This window comes from Periophthalmus magnuspinnatus, chromosome 10 (assembly GCF_009829125.3).
Source record: "Periophthalmus magnuspinnatus isolate fPerMag1 chromosome 10, fPerMag1.2.pri, whole genome shotgun sequence".
NCBI lineage: Eukaryota > Metazoa > Chordata > Actinopteri > Gobiiformes > Gobiidae > Periophthalmus > Periophthalmus magnuspinnatus.
Window position 1 is genome coordinate 5,689,192 of NC_047135.1, and position 15,778 is coordinate 5,704,969.

General features: G+C 40.6%; 4 protein-coding genes across 4 annotated transcripts; all 4 read right to left on the reverse strand.

Moving 5' to 3' along the window:
* Positions 1-534: 534 nt before the first annotated feature.
* On the reverse strand, positions 535-2,994 carry LOC117378020 (protocadherin gamma-A11-like). Its single transcript, XM_033974560.2, has one exon. The coding sequence runs from the start codon at positions 2,920-2,922 to the stop codon at positions 535-537; it is 2,388 nt and encodes a 795-aa protein (XP_033830451.1). The 5' UTR covers positions 2,923-2,994.
* A 1,754-nt stretch (positions 2,995-4,748) lies between these two features.
* On the reverse strand, positions 4,749-7,154 carry LOC117378021 (protocadherin beta-16-like). Its single transcript, XM_033974561.1, has one exon. It carries the CDS (start codon positions 7,152-7,154, stop codon positions 4,749-4,751), a length of 2,406 nt encoding a protein of 801 aa, XP_033830452.1.
* A 1,705-nt stretch (positions 7,155-8,859) lies between these two features.
* LOC117378022 (protocadherin beta-16-like) lies at positions 8,860-11,259 on the reverse strand. The gene has a single exon (XM_033974562.1). The coding sequence runs from the start codon at positions 11,257-11,259 to the stop codon at positions 8,860-8,862; it is 2,400 nt and encodes a 799-aa protein (XP_033830453.1).
* Positions 11,260-13,159: 1,900 nt separating this feature from the next.
* On the reverse strand, positions 13,160-15,535 carry LOC117378023 (protocadherin gamma-A11-like). The gene has a single exon (XM_033974564.1). It carries the CDS (start codon positions 15,533-15,535, stop codon positions 13,160-13,162), a length of 2,376 nt encoding a protein of 791 aa, XP_033830455.1.
* Between the last annotated feature and the right edge of the window lie 243 nt (positions 15,536-15,778).

The window sequence follows — 15,778 nt, forward strand, 5'->3', positions numbered from 1 at the left end:
TAAAGTATTCTTATTATGGCAGTGTACATCTTGCAACACATAGAAGGCTTATACTGTATGTCTTGAGCTTTAGGCAATACAGTCAAATGGAAATCTACATGTTCCAAAGCATTTCATCTGACAAACACCTGTTGATCTCAGACAGGTAAAATTCTCAAAATCATAGCACAAACTGCTTTAACTGTTTGTATTTCCTCAAAATGAAAATGTAAGTAGAATTTGAATGTGTTATTAAAGGCACTTTGTCACATACTAAGCACCAAACAGGGTATTATGTTTTACACAAAAACACATACAAATTATGTGCAAAAAGAGACAAAAATATTTTTCATCTTGACCACGAGCTACAATGCCAAAACAACTATTGAATAAATCATTAAAATAACACTGCTGCTGGTTATAAAGACCAAATGTAAAGTAACATTGCCCAAGAATCATTGGCCCAAAATGTCAATATGTGAAATGATTTTAAGAGGAAACAACATCTAAACATATAGGACAAGAAATGCAAAAGAAAATAAATAAAGATTTGATTTAATTGCAGTTGCATACCTCTGAGCATTCTTCTAAATCTCCAAAGACGTCAGAAAAGTCAGTGGGGCTTTTTCTCAGTGTCTGATCTGCAGGCAGCGTGTTGTCATTGTAGGACGACACAAACTTAAAGTCACTTGTCCTGGATCCAGTCGTCATGTATCCATCATAGTTGTAAGTGCTGCGTAAAGTTCCTGTGCCGTCAACATCTGCATAATTAGGAGGCAGATAACCACTGGGGATTGCAACTGCTCCATCAAACAACAGTCTGGGCTTCCTCCTGCGACAGAACCTCACACCCAGGACAATAATAATGAAGGTGAGGAAAAATGTGGACACTGACACCAGTGCAATGATCAGATAGGATGTCAGCTTTGAGTCCCTCTCATCATAAGAAATGTCCTTGAGTTCAGGCACTTCAGCCAAGTTATCAGAGATCAGTAAATACATGGAGCAGGTGGCAGAGAGAGGAGGCTGTCCGTTATCCTTCACTGACACAATAAGGTTCTGTTTCATGCTGTCAGATTCAGAGACGTCCCGCTGGCTCCGGATCTCTCCACTGTGGAGACAGATAGTAAAAAGTCCCGGATCAGTGGATTTGACTATGTGATAGGACAGCCAGGCGTTCTGTCCAGAGTCTGCGTCCACTGCTATCACTTTGGACACCAGAGAGCCTGCATGTGCAGCTTTAGGGACCAGTTCAGTCATGAAGGAGTTCCCCTCCGGGGTGGGGTACAGTATTTGGGGAGAGTTGTCGTTCACGTCAGATATAAACACATTGACTGTCGTGTTGCTGCTGAGTGGAGGAGAGCCATTGTCTCTGGCCATCACATGGACTTTAAAACTCCTGAACTGTTCATAATCAAAAGCCCTCACAGCATGGATCACCCCTGTGTCTCCATTAACAGATACATAGGAGGACACTGGGGCCCCATTCACCTCACCAGGTAACAGAGAATAAACCACTGTCCCGTTTTGTCTCCAATCTGGGTCTCGAGCAGCAATAGAACATAAAGTGGAGCCAGGTTTGTTATTTTCAGTCACATGTGCGCTGTAGGACTGCTCCTCAAACACAGGAGGGTTGTCATTGATGTCAGCTACAGTTAAGTGGACAGTTTTAGAGGAGGACAGAGGAGGAGAGCCCTCGTCAGTGGCAGTGATTGTAATGTTGTAATCAGACACTAGCTCACGGTCCAGCTGTTCTGTGGTCACTAGAGAATAATAGCTTTTTATGGAAGGTACTAACTTGAAAGGGACCCCAGTCTGAAGGGAGCAGCGGACCTGTCTGTTGTTCTCTGAGTCTCTGTCCTGCACATTAATGATGCCCACCTCTGTACCAGGAGGGGTATTTTCTGCCATTGTATCTGACAGGGATTTTAAACTGACCACAGGAGCATTGTCATTGACATCTGTGACAGAAATTATGACTTTTCCATGAGATGACAATCCTAATCCATCTTTTGCTTTAACACGTATTTCAAAAGAGGCTGTGGCTTCAAAGTCAATGTTGCCAATAACTCTTATTTCCCCTGTTTTTGGATTTAAACTGAAAGTCTTTTTCACATCTTCAGTAACACGCCCAAAATCATAACTCACGTCACCATTGACACCTTCATCTGCATCAGTCGCACTAACAGTCAGCACTACAGTGTCTAGTGGGGAGTTTTCAGGCAGACTGGCTTTATACACGGCCTGGCTGAACACAGGGGCGTTATCATTAGCGTCCAATACAGTGACGTGTATGGCCACGGTCCCTGATCTCTGTGGAGACCCGCCATCAAAAGCTGTCAAAATCAAATCTATTTCCTGTTGTTTTTCACGATCTAATTCTTTATCCAGCACCAGCTCGATGGTATTTCCAGATATTATTAAAACAAAGTTCTCGTTTTTGTTTAAACTGTATTGTTGAATAGAATTCTGCCCCACATCCTCATCGTGCGCCTCCTCTATCAGAAAACGAGCCCCCCTGATTGCAGATTCACTTATCTCAAGACTAATAACCTCTTCGTTAAATTTCGGTGCGTTGTCATTAATATCTTGGACGTGAACGCTAATTCGGTGCAGCTCCAGAGGACTCTCCAGAACAAGCTCCCGTTTAACGACACACGACGCCCTTTCACCACAAAGCTCCTCTCGGTCAATTCTGTCTGCAACAACCAGGTTTCCGTTGTCCACGTTTACGTCAAAGTAGCGCTTCTCCGTCCCCTCGGTGTCAATGCGGGCTTTTCTGTGGCTTAATACGCCGCTCTTCAGACCCAGGTCTTTTGCTATATTTCCAATAACCCATCCTTGTTTGGTTTCCTCTGGTAAGGTGTAGCTCACATCTCCCCACGCTGCCTCAATCCACGTGAAGAACAAGAAAAATACACAGATTTTCTTTAGAAATACCATCGTCTCGTCAACAACGAACAGACGCGTAAAACAAGTATGCAGTAATTGCAATCAGCGTTACGCACGTCCTAGGTTTCCACATTCAAAACTACAAGTGGATAATGGGTGGCTACAGCTCAGGCCAGGCTCATATACTGGCAAACAGCGCCACCGTGAGCTAAACTGTGTCATTAAAAACCTTGTTTTTCGATTATATACTTTAAAAATTAGAATCTTGTTTCACAAATTATTTCATCCTGTTGTCCATAAGGATCAAATTTATGGGCTATGCATTTTTATTGTTTGTCCAAAAACGCATAACAGTGGCTTCATTAATATATCGTGTGTTTTATGATGTTAATGTCTACAGTGTGTAAAAAAAAAATCAATCAATCAATCAATAAATAAAATAATAAAACTTTCAAAACTGTTCTTTTATGCAATCTAATTATTTTAGTTTTATTTTAAAATGTAATGAGGGTATCTTGTCTGAATTATGTCCACTGTTTAGTTTTGGACTTATGGATTTTAAAAGAGAAAATTAGACATGTATGTAGTTGAGGAAATTCATTCAGTTTTGCTTGAAAAAATAAGAATAAAAAATGATTATTTATTTGGTTCTCACTACTTGAAAACACATAGAAAACTAAACAATCAATTCAAGAAGACAAAGGGTTATTTGAGTGAATATGTTTCACTTTTCATCCCAGTCGCTTCTACAGTTCTGGTCAGATCGCTGATGGACACTGCCTTGTATCTATCTGAAGGGTAGTCCATGATAAATCTGATCAGAACTGAATAAATTACTTGTAAGAGCAGTAAAACATCTTCACTAAAATTACTTTTTGTCCTGTTGCCAAATATTATTTTACTATGGATCATATCTGGATGTCTGAAGATTTACACAGATACTTGAAAACATGTTTATAACATATGAATCACTGAACATTTGATTGATATTCATGCACTGAATTATATTTAGGTCAATATAAACTTTAATTCAATACCCTCTCATCAACAATGGCATATTCACTTGTTTTTGCTCATCTTGTGTTATGCTTCATGAAAATTTAAAGGTGGTAATTGTCTACATTTAGATAAAGTGAAAGGTAAAAGTGAAAAAAAGTAGGAGTGATGAATAAGAAAAAACAGCACAGAGTATAACCCATAAAGGACATAAAAACATCAGCCTCAGATCAGAGCAAAAATGTGATTTGACTCACGTTTGAAATATCAAAATGACTTGAGCCTCAAACAGAAGCTCACAAAAATGAAATGAATATAAATAATCAGAATATATCTAAATGGTATATTAAAGTATTCTTATTATGGCACTGTACATCTTGCAACACATAGAAGGCTTATACTGTATGTCTTGAGCTTTAGGCAATACAGTCAAATGGAAATCTACACGTTCCAAAGCATTTCATCTGACAAACACCTGTTGATCTCAGACAGGTAAAATTCTCAAAATCACAGCACAAACTGCTTTAACTGTTTGTATTTCCTCAAAATGAAAATGTAAGTAGAATTGCAATGTGTTATTAAAGGCACTTTGTCACATACTAAGCACCAAACAGGGTATTATGTTTTACACAAAAACACATACAAATTATGTGCAAAAAGAGACAAAAATATTTTTCATCTTGACCGCGAGCTACAATGCCAAAACAACTATTGAATAAATCATTAAAATAACACTGCTGCTGGTTATAAAGACCAAATGTAAAATAACATTGCCCAAGAATCATTGGCCCAAAATGTCAATATGTGAAATTATTTTAAGAGGAAACAACATCTAAACATATAGGACAAGAAACGCAAAAGAAAATAAATAAAGATTTGATTTAATTGCAGTTGCATACCTCTGAGCATTCTTCTAAATCTCCAAAGACGTCAGAAAAGTCAGTGGGGCTTTTTCTCAGTGTCTGATCTGCAGGCAGCGTGTTGTCATTGTAGGACGACACAAACTTAAAGTCACTTGTCCTGGATCCAGTCGTCATGTATCCATCATAGTTGTAAGTGCTGCGTAAAGTTCCTGTGCCGTCAACATCTGCATAATTAGGAGGCAGATAACCACTGGGGATTGCAACTGCTCCATCAAACAACAGTCTGGGCTTCCTCCTGCGACAGAACCTCACACCCAGGACAATAATGATGAAGGTGAGGAAAAATGTGGACACTGAAACCAGTGCAATGATCAGATAGGATGTCAGCTTTGAGTCCCTCTCATCATAAGAAATGTCCTTGAGTTCAGGCACTTCAGCCAAGTTATCAGAGATCAGTAAATACATGGAGCAGGTGGCAGAGAGAGGAGGCTGTCCGTTATCCTTCACTGACACAATAAGGTTCTGTTTCATGCTGTCAGATTCAGAGACGTCCCGCTGGCTCCGGATCTCTCCACTGTGGAGACCAATAGTAAAAAGTCCAGGATCAGTGGATTTGACTATGTGATAGGACAGCCAGGCGTTCTGTCCAGAGTCTGCGTCCACTGCTATCACTTTGGACACCAGAGAGCCTGCATGTGCAGCTTTAGGGACCAGTTCAGTCATGAAGGAGTTCCCCTCCGGGGTGGGGTACAGTATTTGAGGAGAGTTGTCATTCATGTCAGATATAAACACATTGACTGTCACGTTGCTGCTGAGTGGAGGAGAGCCATTGTCTCTGGCCATCACATGGACCTTAAAACTCCTGAACTGTTCATAATCAAAAGCCCTCACAGCATGGATCACCCCTGTGTCTCCATTAACAGATACATAGGAGGACACTGGGGCCCCATTCACCTCACCAGGTAACAGAGAATAAACCACTGTCCCGTTTTGTCTCCAGTCTGGGTCTCGAGCAGCAACAGAACATAAAGTGGAGCCAGGTTTGTTGTTTTCAGTCACATGTGCGCTGTAGGACTGCTCCTCAAACACAGGAGGGTTGTCATTGATGTCAGCTACAGTTAAGTGGACAGTTTTAGAGGAGGACAGAGGAGGAGAGCCCTCGTCAGTGGCAGTGATTGTAATGTTGTAATCAGACACTAGCTCACGGTCCAGCTGTTCTGTGGTCACTAGAGAATAATAGTTTTTAATGGAAGGTACTAACTTGAAAGGGACCCCAGTCTGAAGGGAGCAGCCGACCTGTCTGTTGTTCTCTGAGTCTCTGTCCTGCACATTAATGATGCCCACCTCTGTACCAGGTGACACATTCTCTGGAATCTGACTTGACAGTGATTTCAAAAATATAACAGGAGCATTGTCATTTATGTCTACAATTTCAATAAATAGAGTTGCAAAAGATGCCAGTCCAAGTCCATCTTTGGCACTAATTTGAATTTCATATGATGATTCTTTTTCATAATCAATCGATTGAGCAACTCTAACCTCCCCAGTGGAGGGATTTAAAGTAAATATGTTGTCATCATCCGCAGGGTGGTCAAAACCATACATTATTTCACTGTTTACCCCCTCGTCTGCATCAGAAGCAGTCACTGTAATAACCAGTGTGTCTGGAGGAGAGTTTTCTGGAAGACTCGCTTTATACACAGTCTGACTAAACACTGGCGCATTATCATTAGCGTCAAGAACAGTGACATGGATGACTACTGTGCCTGATCTCTGAGGAGAGCCGCCATCAAACGCAGTCAACACAAGCGTGATCTCATTATTTTCCTCTCTGTCTAACTCCTTGTCCAAAACTAATTCACTATACTTTCGGCCATTGCTCTTTGTTTTTACGTCCAATGTAAAGTGTTTGTTTTCTTGCAGGGTGTAACCCTGAACACTATTCTCCCCTATGTCTCCGTCGTATGCTTCATCTAATGGATATCGCGCGCCTTTATCAGTCATTTCACGGATTTCAAATTTAAGCGTATCCTCTTTAAATTGTGGTGCGTTGTCATTTATGTCTTGCACGCGGATAGTAAAGCGATGCAGCTCCAAAGGGTTTTCCAGCACGAGCTCCTGTTTCAGAATACATGAAGTCTTCTTCGCACAAAGGCCCTCTCTGTCAATCCTCTCCTGAACAACCAGCTCTCCCGTGTTGAGGTTCACGCTGCAGTACTGGACGCCGTTGTCCTCTGAGTCCACGCGCGCCCTGCGCGCGGACAACCTGCCCAAATCCAGACCTATATCCTTAGCGATATTTCCGATCACAGATCCACGTTTCATCTCCTCTGGAACAGAGTAACTCACGTCTCCTCTGATGGGGTAAAAGGTAAAAAACAATAACCCCAATGTGGAAAATAAGGTAAATCCTTTTTGCGCCATGTTGGCTCCACTGGGAAAAATGCTACAACCTAAATATTCGCTAAACGAGCCCTCATGCGGAAACACCTCATGATCCGTAGAACAGAATTTTACAACAACCACAAAGAAGGAAAGAAGGGAGGGGAATAAATATGTGCCGCGCGGTTCACTGGTAAATACTGACACCAAGAGTAGGTTTAGAGGAATAGCTACGCTTCCTTAAAAAATCAGGGTTTTTTTTAACTCACTTTAAAAACAAAATAATAAAAAGTGTCCTAAATTAAATGTTCATTATTATTGAAATAATAAAAATAAAATAAACAGTTTAAAATGTATTCGATTGGGTTTTTAATCCTATGTTTTGTCATTTCACTGTTAAAAATAGATCCCTCACATTCTTTCTCGTAATGACAAAATATTTCAAGATTTCTAATTGCCTTTCTTTTTACCAACAAACTGTGAATAATGAGATGCTGTCCAAGAATCCAGAGCACTGACGTGTAATTTGATCAGCAGTAGCGTTTTTCCCCTTAATGAAGGCTAATGTTGAAATAATAATAATAATAATAATAATAATAATAATAATAATAATAATAATATTGTTATTATTAAATAGAATGATATGAAATATTTTAAAATCATGAAGACAACATAAGAGGAACAGTGCCAATTCTCAAATGTATTTATGACCAGAGTCAAATATACAGTACATGTATTATTTTTTAAGAGCTAATTAATTACAGTGTGTGTCTTCACAGCGATTTTGTAATGCATACCCAGGTGCAAACATCACCATACCCTAATGGAAGTGACAAACTCAAAACATCAACACCACATCTTGGTTCACTGTCATTGTTATGGCAAATAACCTCATACTCTGCAAAGGTATTATCCGAGGTGTCTCATTGAATTCACATGTCTGTGCAATGTAAGAAATAGAACAACACAGTTTAAAGCCTACACAATTTGAAACCTTTCAATGATTGAATCTTGTCTGATATAAAATATTTTGAGAATATGACTTGTGTTAAAGAAGTACATATATTAAAGAATGTGAAAAAAAGAATGACCCCAAAACTCTGCCAACACTCTTCAGCACCACGGACAGAGCCAAAGACAGATGCTTTGCCAACACTAAACAGGAAACAATTTCTTAAATTTAGTATGAAAATAACATCACACATGATTTAGAAATTCCATGCAACTGAATCATTGCCAGTTGCCCTTTACAATAGAACTGTTTATAGTGGAAGTTCATGTATTCTCAAAAACGAGTGGAAAGTGCCAGTACTAAGCACCACTGAGGTTATAACCACATACAACCAAATATACCATTAATTCATAAAACAACCTTCACTTGCCATGTCCAAAGTCAGAGTAGCTGCCTGTTTGTTGAAATAGCCAGAAGAGCCAGAACATTATATGTACAAGGATTGTATATACAAGCATTCCCAACTAACAAACTAGGCACGGTGTAATGGCTCCACCAGTTATCACAGTTGTAACAGAGACATAAGACAAAATCATCACTATCTTCTTGATATGGTGATTTGTAAATCTATTCTCTAGTATCAACTAACTCCAAAGGTCAGACTGAAGAAATATGACATAAAAACACAAGACATAACTAAAAATATATAGGTTAAAAAACAAAACAAAAAAAGTAGAAAATGCACCAGTGTTGAAAAGAAGTGAACACAGACAAACGTTGAAGGCAATTCTTTGACTATGTGCCTACCTCAGGAGAGACATCACCATCTCCAAAGACGTCAGAAAAGTCAGTGGGGCTTTTTCTCAGTGTCTGATCTGCAGGCAGTGTGTTGTCATTGTAGGACGACACAAACTTAAAGTCACTTGTCCTGGATCCAGTCGTCATGTATCCATCATAGTTGTAAGTGCTGCGTAAAGTTCCTGTGCCGTCAACATCTGCATAATTAGGAGGCAGATAACCACTGGGGATTGCAACTGCTCCATCAAACAACAGTCTGGGCTTCCTCCTGCGACAGAACCTCACACCCAGGACAATAATAATGAAGGTGAGGAAAAATGTGGACACTGACACCAGTGCAATGATCAGATATGATGTCAGCTTTGAGTCCCTCTCATCATAAGAAATGTCCTTGAGTTCAGGCACTTCAGCCAAGTTATCAGAGATCAGTAAATACATGGAGCAGGTGGCAGACAGAGGAGGCTGTCCGTTATCCTTCACTGACACAATAAGGTTCTGTTTCATGCTGTCAGATTCAGAGACGTCCCGCTGGCTCCGGATCTCTCCACTGTGGAGACCGATAGTAAAAAGTCCAGGATCAGTGGATTTGACTATGTGATAGGACAGCCAGGCGTTCTGTCCAGAGTCTGCGTCCACTGCTATCACTTTGGACACCAGAGAGCCTGCATGTGCAGCTTTAGGGACCAGTTCAGTCATGAAGGAGTTCCCCTCCGGGGTGGGGTACAGTATTTGAGGAGAGTTGTCGTTCACGTCAGATATAAACACATTGACTGTCACGTTGCTGCTGAGTGGAGGAGAGCCATTGTCTCTGGCCATCACATGGACTTTAAAACTCCTGAACTGTTCATAATCAAAAGCCCTCACAGCATGGATCACCCCTGTGTCTCCATTAACAGATACATAGGAGGACACTGGGGCCCCATTCACCTCACCAGGTAACAGAGAATAAACCACTGTCCCGTTTTGTCTCCAGTCTGGGTCTCGAGCAGCAACAGAACATAAAGTGGAGCCAGGTTTGTTGTTTTCAGTCACATGTGCGCTGTAGGACTGCTCCTCAAACACGGGAGGGTTGTCATTGATGTCAGCTACAGTTAAGTGGACAGTTTTAGAGGAGGACAGAGGAGGAGAGCCCTCGTCAGTGGCAGTGATTGTAATGTTGTAATCAGACACTAGCTCACGGTCCAGCTGTTCTGTGGTCACTAGAGAATAATAGTTTTTAATGGAAGGTACTAACTTGAAAGGGACCCCAGTCTGAAGGGAGCAGCGGACCTGTCTGTTGTTCTCTGAGTCTCTGTCCTGCACATTAATGATGCCCACCTCTGTACCAGGTGACACATTCTCTGGAATCTGATTGGACAATGATTTTAGGAATATAACAGGGGCATTGTCGTTTATGTCTACAATTTCAATAAATAGAGTTGCATAAGATGCCAGTCCCAATCCATCTTTGGCACTAATTTGAATTTCATATGATGATTCTTTTTCATAATCAATCAATTGAGCAACTCTAACGTCCCCAGAGAAGGGGTTTAAAGTAAATATGCTGTCGTCATCCAAAGGCTGGTCAAAACCATACATTATTTCACTGTTTACTCCCTCATCAGCATCTGTAGCAGTCACTGTAATAACCAGTGTGTCTGGAGGAGAGTTTTCTGGAAGACTCGCTTTATACACAGTCTGACTAAACACTGGCGCATTATCATTAGCGTCAAGAACAGTGACATGGATGACTACTGTGCCTGATCTCTGAGGAGAGCCGCCATCAAACGCAGTCAGCACAAGCGTGATCTCGTTATTTTCCTCTCTGTCTAATTTTTTGTCCAAAACTAATTCACTATACTTTCGGCCATTGCTCTTTGTTTTTACGTCCAATATAAAGTGTTTGCTCTCTTGCAGGGTGTAGCCCTGAACACTATTCTCCCCAATGTCTCCGTCGTATGCTTCATCTAATGGATATCGCGCGCCCTTCTCAGTTGATTCATGAATTTCAAATTTAAGCGTATCCTCCTTAAATTGTGGCGCGTTGTCATTTATGTCTTGCACGCGGATAGTAAAGCGATGCAGCTCCAAAGGGTTTTCCAGCACGAGCTCCTGTTTCAGAATACATGAAGTCTTCTTCGCACAAAGGCCCTCTCTGTCAATCCTCTCCTGAACAACCAGCTCTCCCGTGTTGAGGTTCACGCTGCAGTACTGGACGCCGTTGTCCTCCGAGTCCACGCGCGCCCTGCGCGCGGACAACCTGCCCAAATCCAGATCTATATCCTTAGCGATATTTCCGATCACGGATCCACGTTTCATCTCCTCTGGAACAGAGTAACTCACGTCTCCTCTGATGGGGTAAAAGGTAAAAAGCAATAACCCCAAAGTGAACGATAAGAGAAATCCTTTTTGCGCCATGTTGGCTCCACGGGGAAAAATGCTACAACCTAAATATTCGCTAAACAAGCCCTCATGCGGAAACACCTCATCATCTGTAGAACAGAAATTTACAACAACCACAAAGAAGGAAAGAAGGGAGGGGAATAAATATGTGCCGCGCGGTTCACTGGTAAATACTGACACCAAGAGTAGGTTTAGAGGAACAGCTACACATGCTGAAAAAAATCTTATATATATATATATATATATATATATATATATATATATATATATATATATATATATATATATATATATATATATATATATATATATATATAAGATTTTTTTCAGCATGTGTAGCTGTTCCTCTTAGTTTTTGTTTTTTTGTTTTTTCACTCACTGTAAAATCATAAAAATAAAACGTGTCATAATATAAATTTTCATTATAATTGAAATTATAAATATACAAAAAAATAAACAGTTTAAAAAATGTTATCAAGCGGGTTTGAATCCTACGTGTTGTCACATCATTATTAAAAATAGATCCCTCACATTCTTTCTCATAATGACAAAATGTTTCTGGATTTCAAATTGTCTTTCTGTTCATCAACAAACTGTGAATAATGAGATGCTGTCCAAGAATCCAACAACTATAGTGTAATTTGATCAGCAGTAGCGTTTATTTCCCCTTTCCCCTTTCCCCAGTATTAAAATTAAAATAATAATAATGACAATAATAATAATATGAATGATCATAATACTAGCACTAATAATACTACAACAACTATTACTACTACTAATGGTAATAATAATTAAAATAATAATAAAGTATTACATGAAATAATTAAAATCATCAAGACAACACAAGAAAAACAGTGCCACCCATAAAAAGTTTTTTTTTTTTTTTTGCCCAGAGCCAAATACATAATACATGTATTAATTTTTAAGAGTTAATAAATTACAGTGTGTCTTCAGAGTGACTTTGTAACAGATACCCAGATACAAATATCACATTGCCTTAATGAAGGTGGTTAAATTGTAACCATAAATCCACTGACAAAATCAAAACATCAACACCTCTTGGTTCACTGTCATTGTTATGACAAATAACACCACTCTCTGCAAAGTTATCATTCAAAATGTCCCACTGAATTCACATGTCTGGACAATTTAACAGATATAACAACAAAGTTTAAAACCTACACATTTTGAAACCTTTGGATGATTGAATCTTGTCTGATAATAAATATTTTGAGAGTATGATTTGTGTCTAAGAAGTTCACACATTAAGAATGTCAAAAAAACAATGACTCCAAAACTTTGTCAACACTTTTCAGCACCACGGACAGAGCCAAAGACAGACACTTTGCCAAGTGAAAACACCAAACAGGAAAACATTCTTTTAAAATCAGGATGAAAATAACACCACACATGACTTGGAAATTTCATCCAACTGAATCATTGCCAGTTGCCCTTTACAATATAACTGTTTATAGTGGAAGTCCATGTATTTTCAAACACCAGTGGAAAGTGCCACTACTGAACACGATTGAGCTTTTGACCTCATACAACCAAAATATACCATAAATTCATAAAACAACCTTCACTTGCTGTGTCCAAAGTCTAAGTGGGTTCCTTTCTATTGAAATAGCCACACTGTGAACATTATATGTACAAGGATGTACAAGCATTCCTTACAAAGATACTAGGCATGGTGTAATGGCTCCACCAGTCACACAGTTTTAACATAAACAAAAGACAAAATTATCTCTATCTTCTTGATATACTATGTGCATGATTTGTAAATCCCTTCTCTAGTGTCACCTAACTCCAAAGGTCAGAATTAAAAGAAAAAAAAAAGTAGGAAATGCACCAGTGTTGAAATGAAGTGAACACAGAAAAACAAAAAAAAAAAAACTTTAAGGCAATTCTTTGACTATGCGCCTACCTCAGGAGAGACATCACCATCTCCAAAGACGTCAGAGAAGTCAGTGGGGCTTTTTCTCAGTGTCTGATCTGCAGGCAGCGTGTTGTCATTGTAGGACGACACAAACTTAAAGTCACTTGTCCTGGATCCAGTCGTCATGTATCCATCATAGTTGTAAGTGCTGCGTAAAGTTCCTGTGCCGTCAACATCTGCATAATTAGGAGGCAGATAACCACTGGGGATTGCAACTGCTCCATCAAACAACAGTCTGGGCTTCCTCCTGCGACAGAACCTCACACCCAGGACAATAATAATGAAGGTGAGGAAAAATGTGGACACTGACACCAGTGCAATGATCAGATAGGATGTCAGCTTTGAGTCCCTCTCATCATAAGAAATGTCCTTGAGTTCAGGCACTTCAGCCAAGTTATCAGAGATCAGTAAATACATGGAGCAGGTGGCAGAGAGAGGAGGCTGTCCGTTATCCTTCACTGACACAATAAGGTTCTGTTTCATGCTGTCAGATTCAGAGACATCCCGCTGGCTCCGGATCTCTCCACTGTGGAGACCGATAGTAAAAAGTCCAGGATCAGTGGATTTGACTATGTGATAGGACAGCCAGGCGTTCTGTCCAGAGTCTGCATCCACTGCTATCACTTTGGACACCAGAGAGCCTGCATGTGCAGCTTTAGGGACCAGTTCAGTCATGAAGGAGTTCCCCTCCGGGGTGGGGTACAGTATTTGAGGAGAGTTGTCGTTCACGTCAGATATAAACACATTGACTGTCACGTTGCTGCTGAGTGGAGGAGAGCCATTGTCTCTGGCCATCACATGGACTTTAAAACTCCTAAACTGTTCATAATCAAAAGCCCTCACAGCATGGATCACCCCTGTGTCTCCATTAACAGATACATAGGAGGACACTGGGGCCCCATTCACCTCACCAGGTAACAGAGAATAAACCACTGTCCCATTTTGTCTCCAGTCTGGGTCTCGAGCAGCAACAGAACATAAAGTGGAGCCAGGTTTGTTGTTTTCAGTCACATGTGCGCTGTAGGACTGCTCCTCAAACACAGGAGGGTTGTCATTGATGTCAGCTACAGTTAAGTGGACAGTTTTAGAGGAGGACAGAGGAGGAGAGCCCTCGTCAGTGGCAGTGATTGTAATGTTGTAATCCGACACTAGCTCACGGTCCAGCTGTTCTGTGGTCACTAGAGAATAATAGTTTTTAATGGAAGGTACTAACTTGAAAGGGACCCCAGTCTGAAGGGAGCAGCGGACCTGTCTGTTGTTCTCTGAGTCTCTGTCCTGCACATTAATGATGCCCACCTCTGTACCAGGAGGGGTATTTTCTGCTATTGTATCTGACAGAGATTTTAAACTGACCACAGGAGCATTGTCATTGACATCAGTGACAGCTATATCCACCATGGCATAAGTTGAAAGTCCCAATCCGTCTTTTGCTTTAACACGCATTTCAAAGGAGGAAGTCATTTCATGATCAATGTTGCCAATAACTCTTATTTCTCCTGTTTTTGGATTTATACTAAACGTCTTTCTCACATCTTCAGCCACGTGTCCAAAATCATAACTCACGTCACCATTGACGCCTTCATCTGCATCAGTCGCTCTAACAGTCAGCACTACAGTGTCTAGTGGGGAGTTTTCAGGCAGACTGGCTTTATACACGGCCTGGCTGAACACAGGGGCGTTATCATTAGCGTCCAATACAGTGACGTGTATGGCCACGGTCCCTGATCTCTGTGGAGACCCGCCATCAAAAGCTGTCAAAATCAAATCTATTTCATGCTGTTTTTCACGATCTAATTCTTTATCCAGCACCAGCTCGATGGTATTTCCAGTAATCACCAAAACAAAATTATCATTCTTGTTTAGACTGTATTGTTGGATTGAATTCTCTCCCACATCTGCATCGTGCGCCTCCTCTAACACAAAGTGAGCACCCCTAACTGTAGTTTCTCTTATTTCAAGCTCAACAGTTCCATCATTGAACAGTGGTGAATTATCATTAATGTCTTGTATGTGTAGTTGTACACGGCGAAGCTCAAGCGGATTCTCTAACACCAGTTCTTGCTTCAGGACACACGACGATCTTTTCGCACAAAGCCCTTCCCGGTCAATTCTACCAGCGACAAACAGTTCTCCATTTTTCAAGTTCAGTTCACAATACCGCTCATCTGTGCCCTCGGTGTCAACACGGGCTCTCCTCTGGCTTAACGCACCTCTCTCCAGACCCAGATCCTTCACTATATTTCCGATTACCGCTCCTTTTTTCATCTCCTCGGGAAGCGTGTAGCTCAAGTCTCCCTGCGCCAAATCCAGACACTTCAGAAACACGTACAATCCTAGTAGCGGAAACAACATTTTAACATCCACCACGGAGTGTTAAGAGCCACACTGTTAAGAAGGAAAAACCGTAGCAAAACAAACAATAAACGGTCCTCTCGTTTCTAAAGGCTAATCCACGATACAGGACTGTAGATTACCGCCCAACATCAAGACTTTGACTGGTATAGAGCGACATCTAGAGGTAAATGAAAGTAAGAAAAGGAAAAAAAGTAACAAATTAATAATCATATTCGTTTCACATTTTTTATATCCAACAGA

Bases quoted from the DNA above. Each gene is read 5' to 3' on its own strand.
- LOC117378020 (XM_033974560.2), bottom strand. From the start codon at position 2,922: ATGGTATTTCTAAAGAAAATCTGTGTATTTTTCTTGTTCTTCACGTGG.
- LOC117378021 (XM_033974561.1), bottom strand. From the start codon at position 7,154: ATGGCGCAAAAAGGATTTACCTTATTTTCCACATTGGGGTTATTGTTT.
- LOC117378022 (XM_033974562.1), bottom strand. From the start codon at position 11,259: ATGGCGCAAAAAGGATTTCTCTTATCGTTCACTTTGGGGTTATTGCTT.
- LOC117378023 (XM_033974564.1), bottom strand. From the start codon at position 15,535: ATGTTGTTTCCGCTACTAGGATTGTACGTGTTTCTGAAGTGTCTGGAT.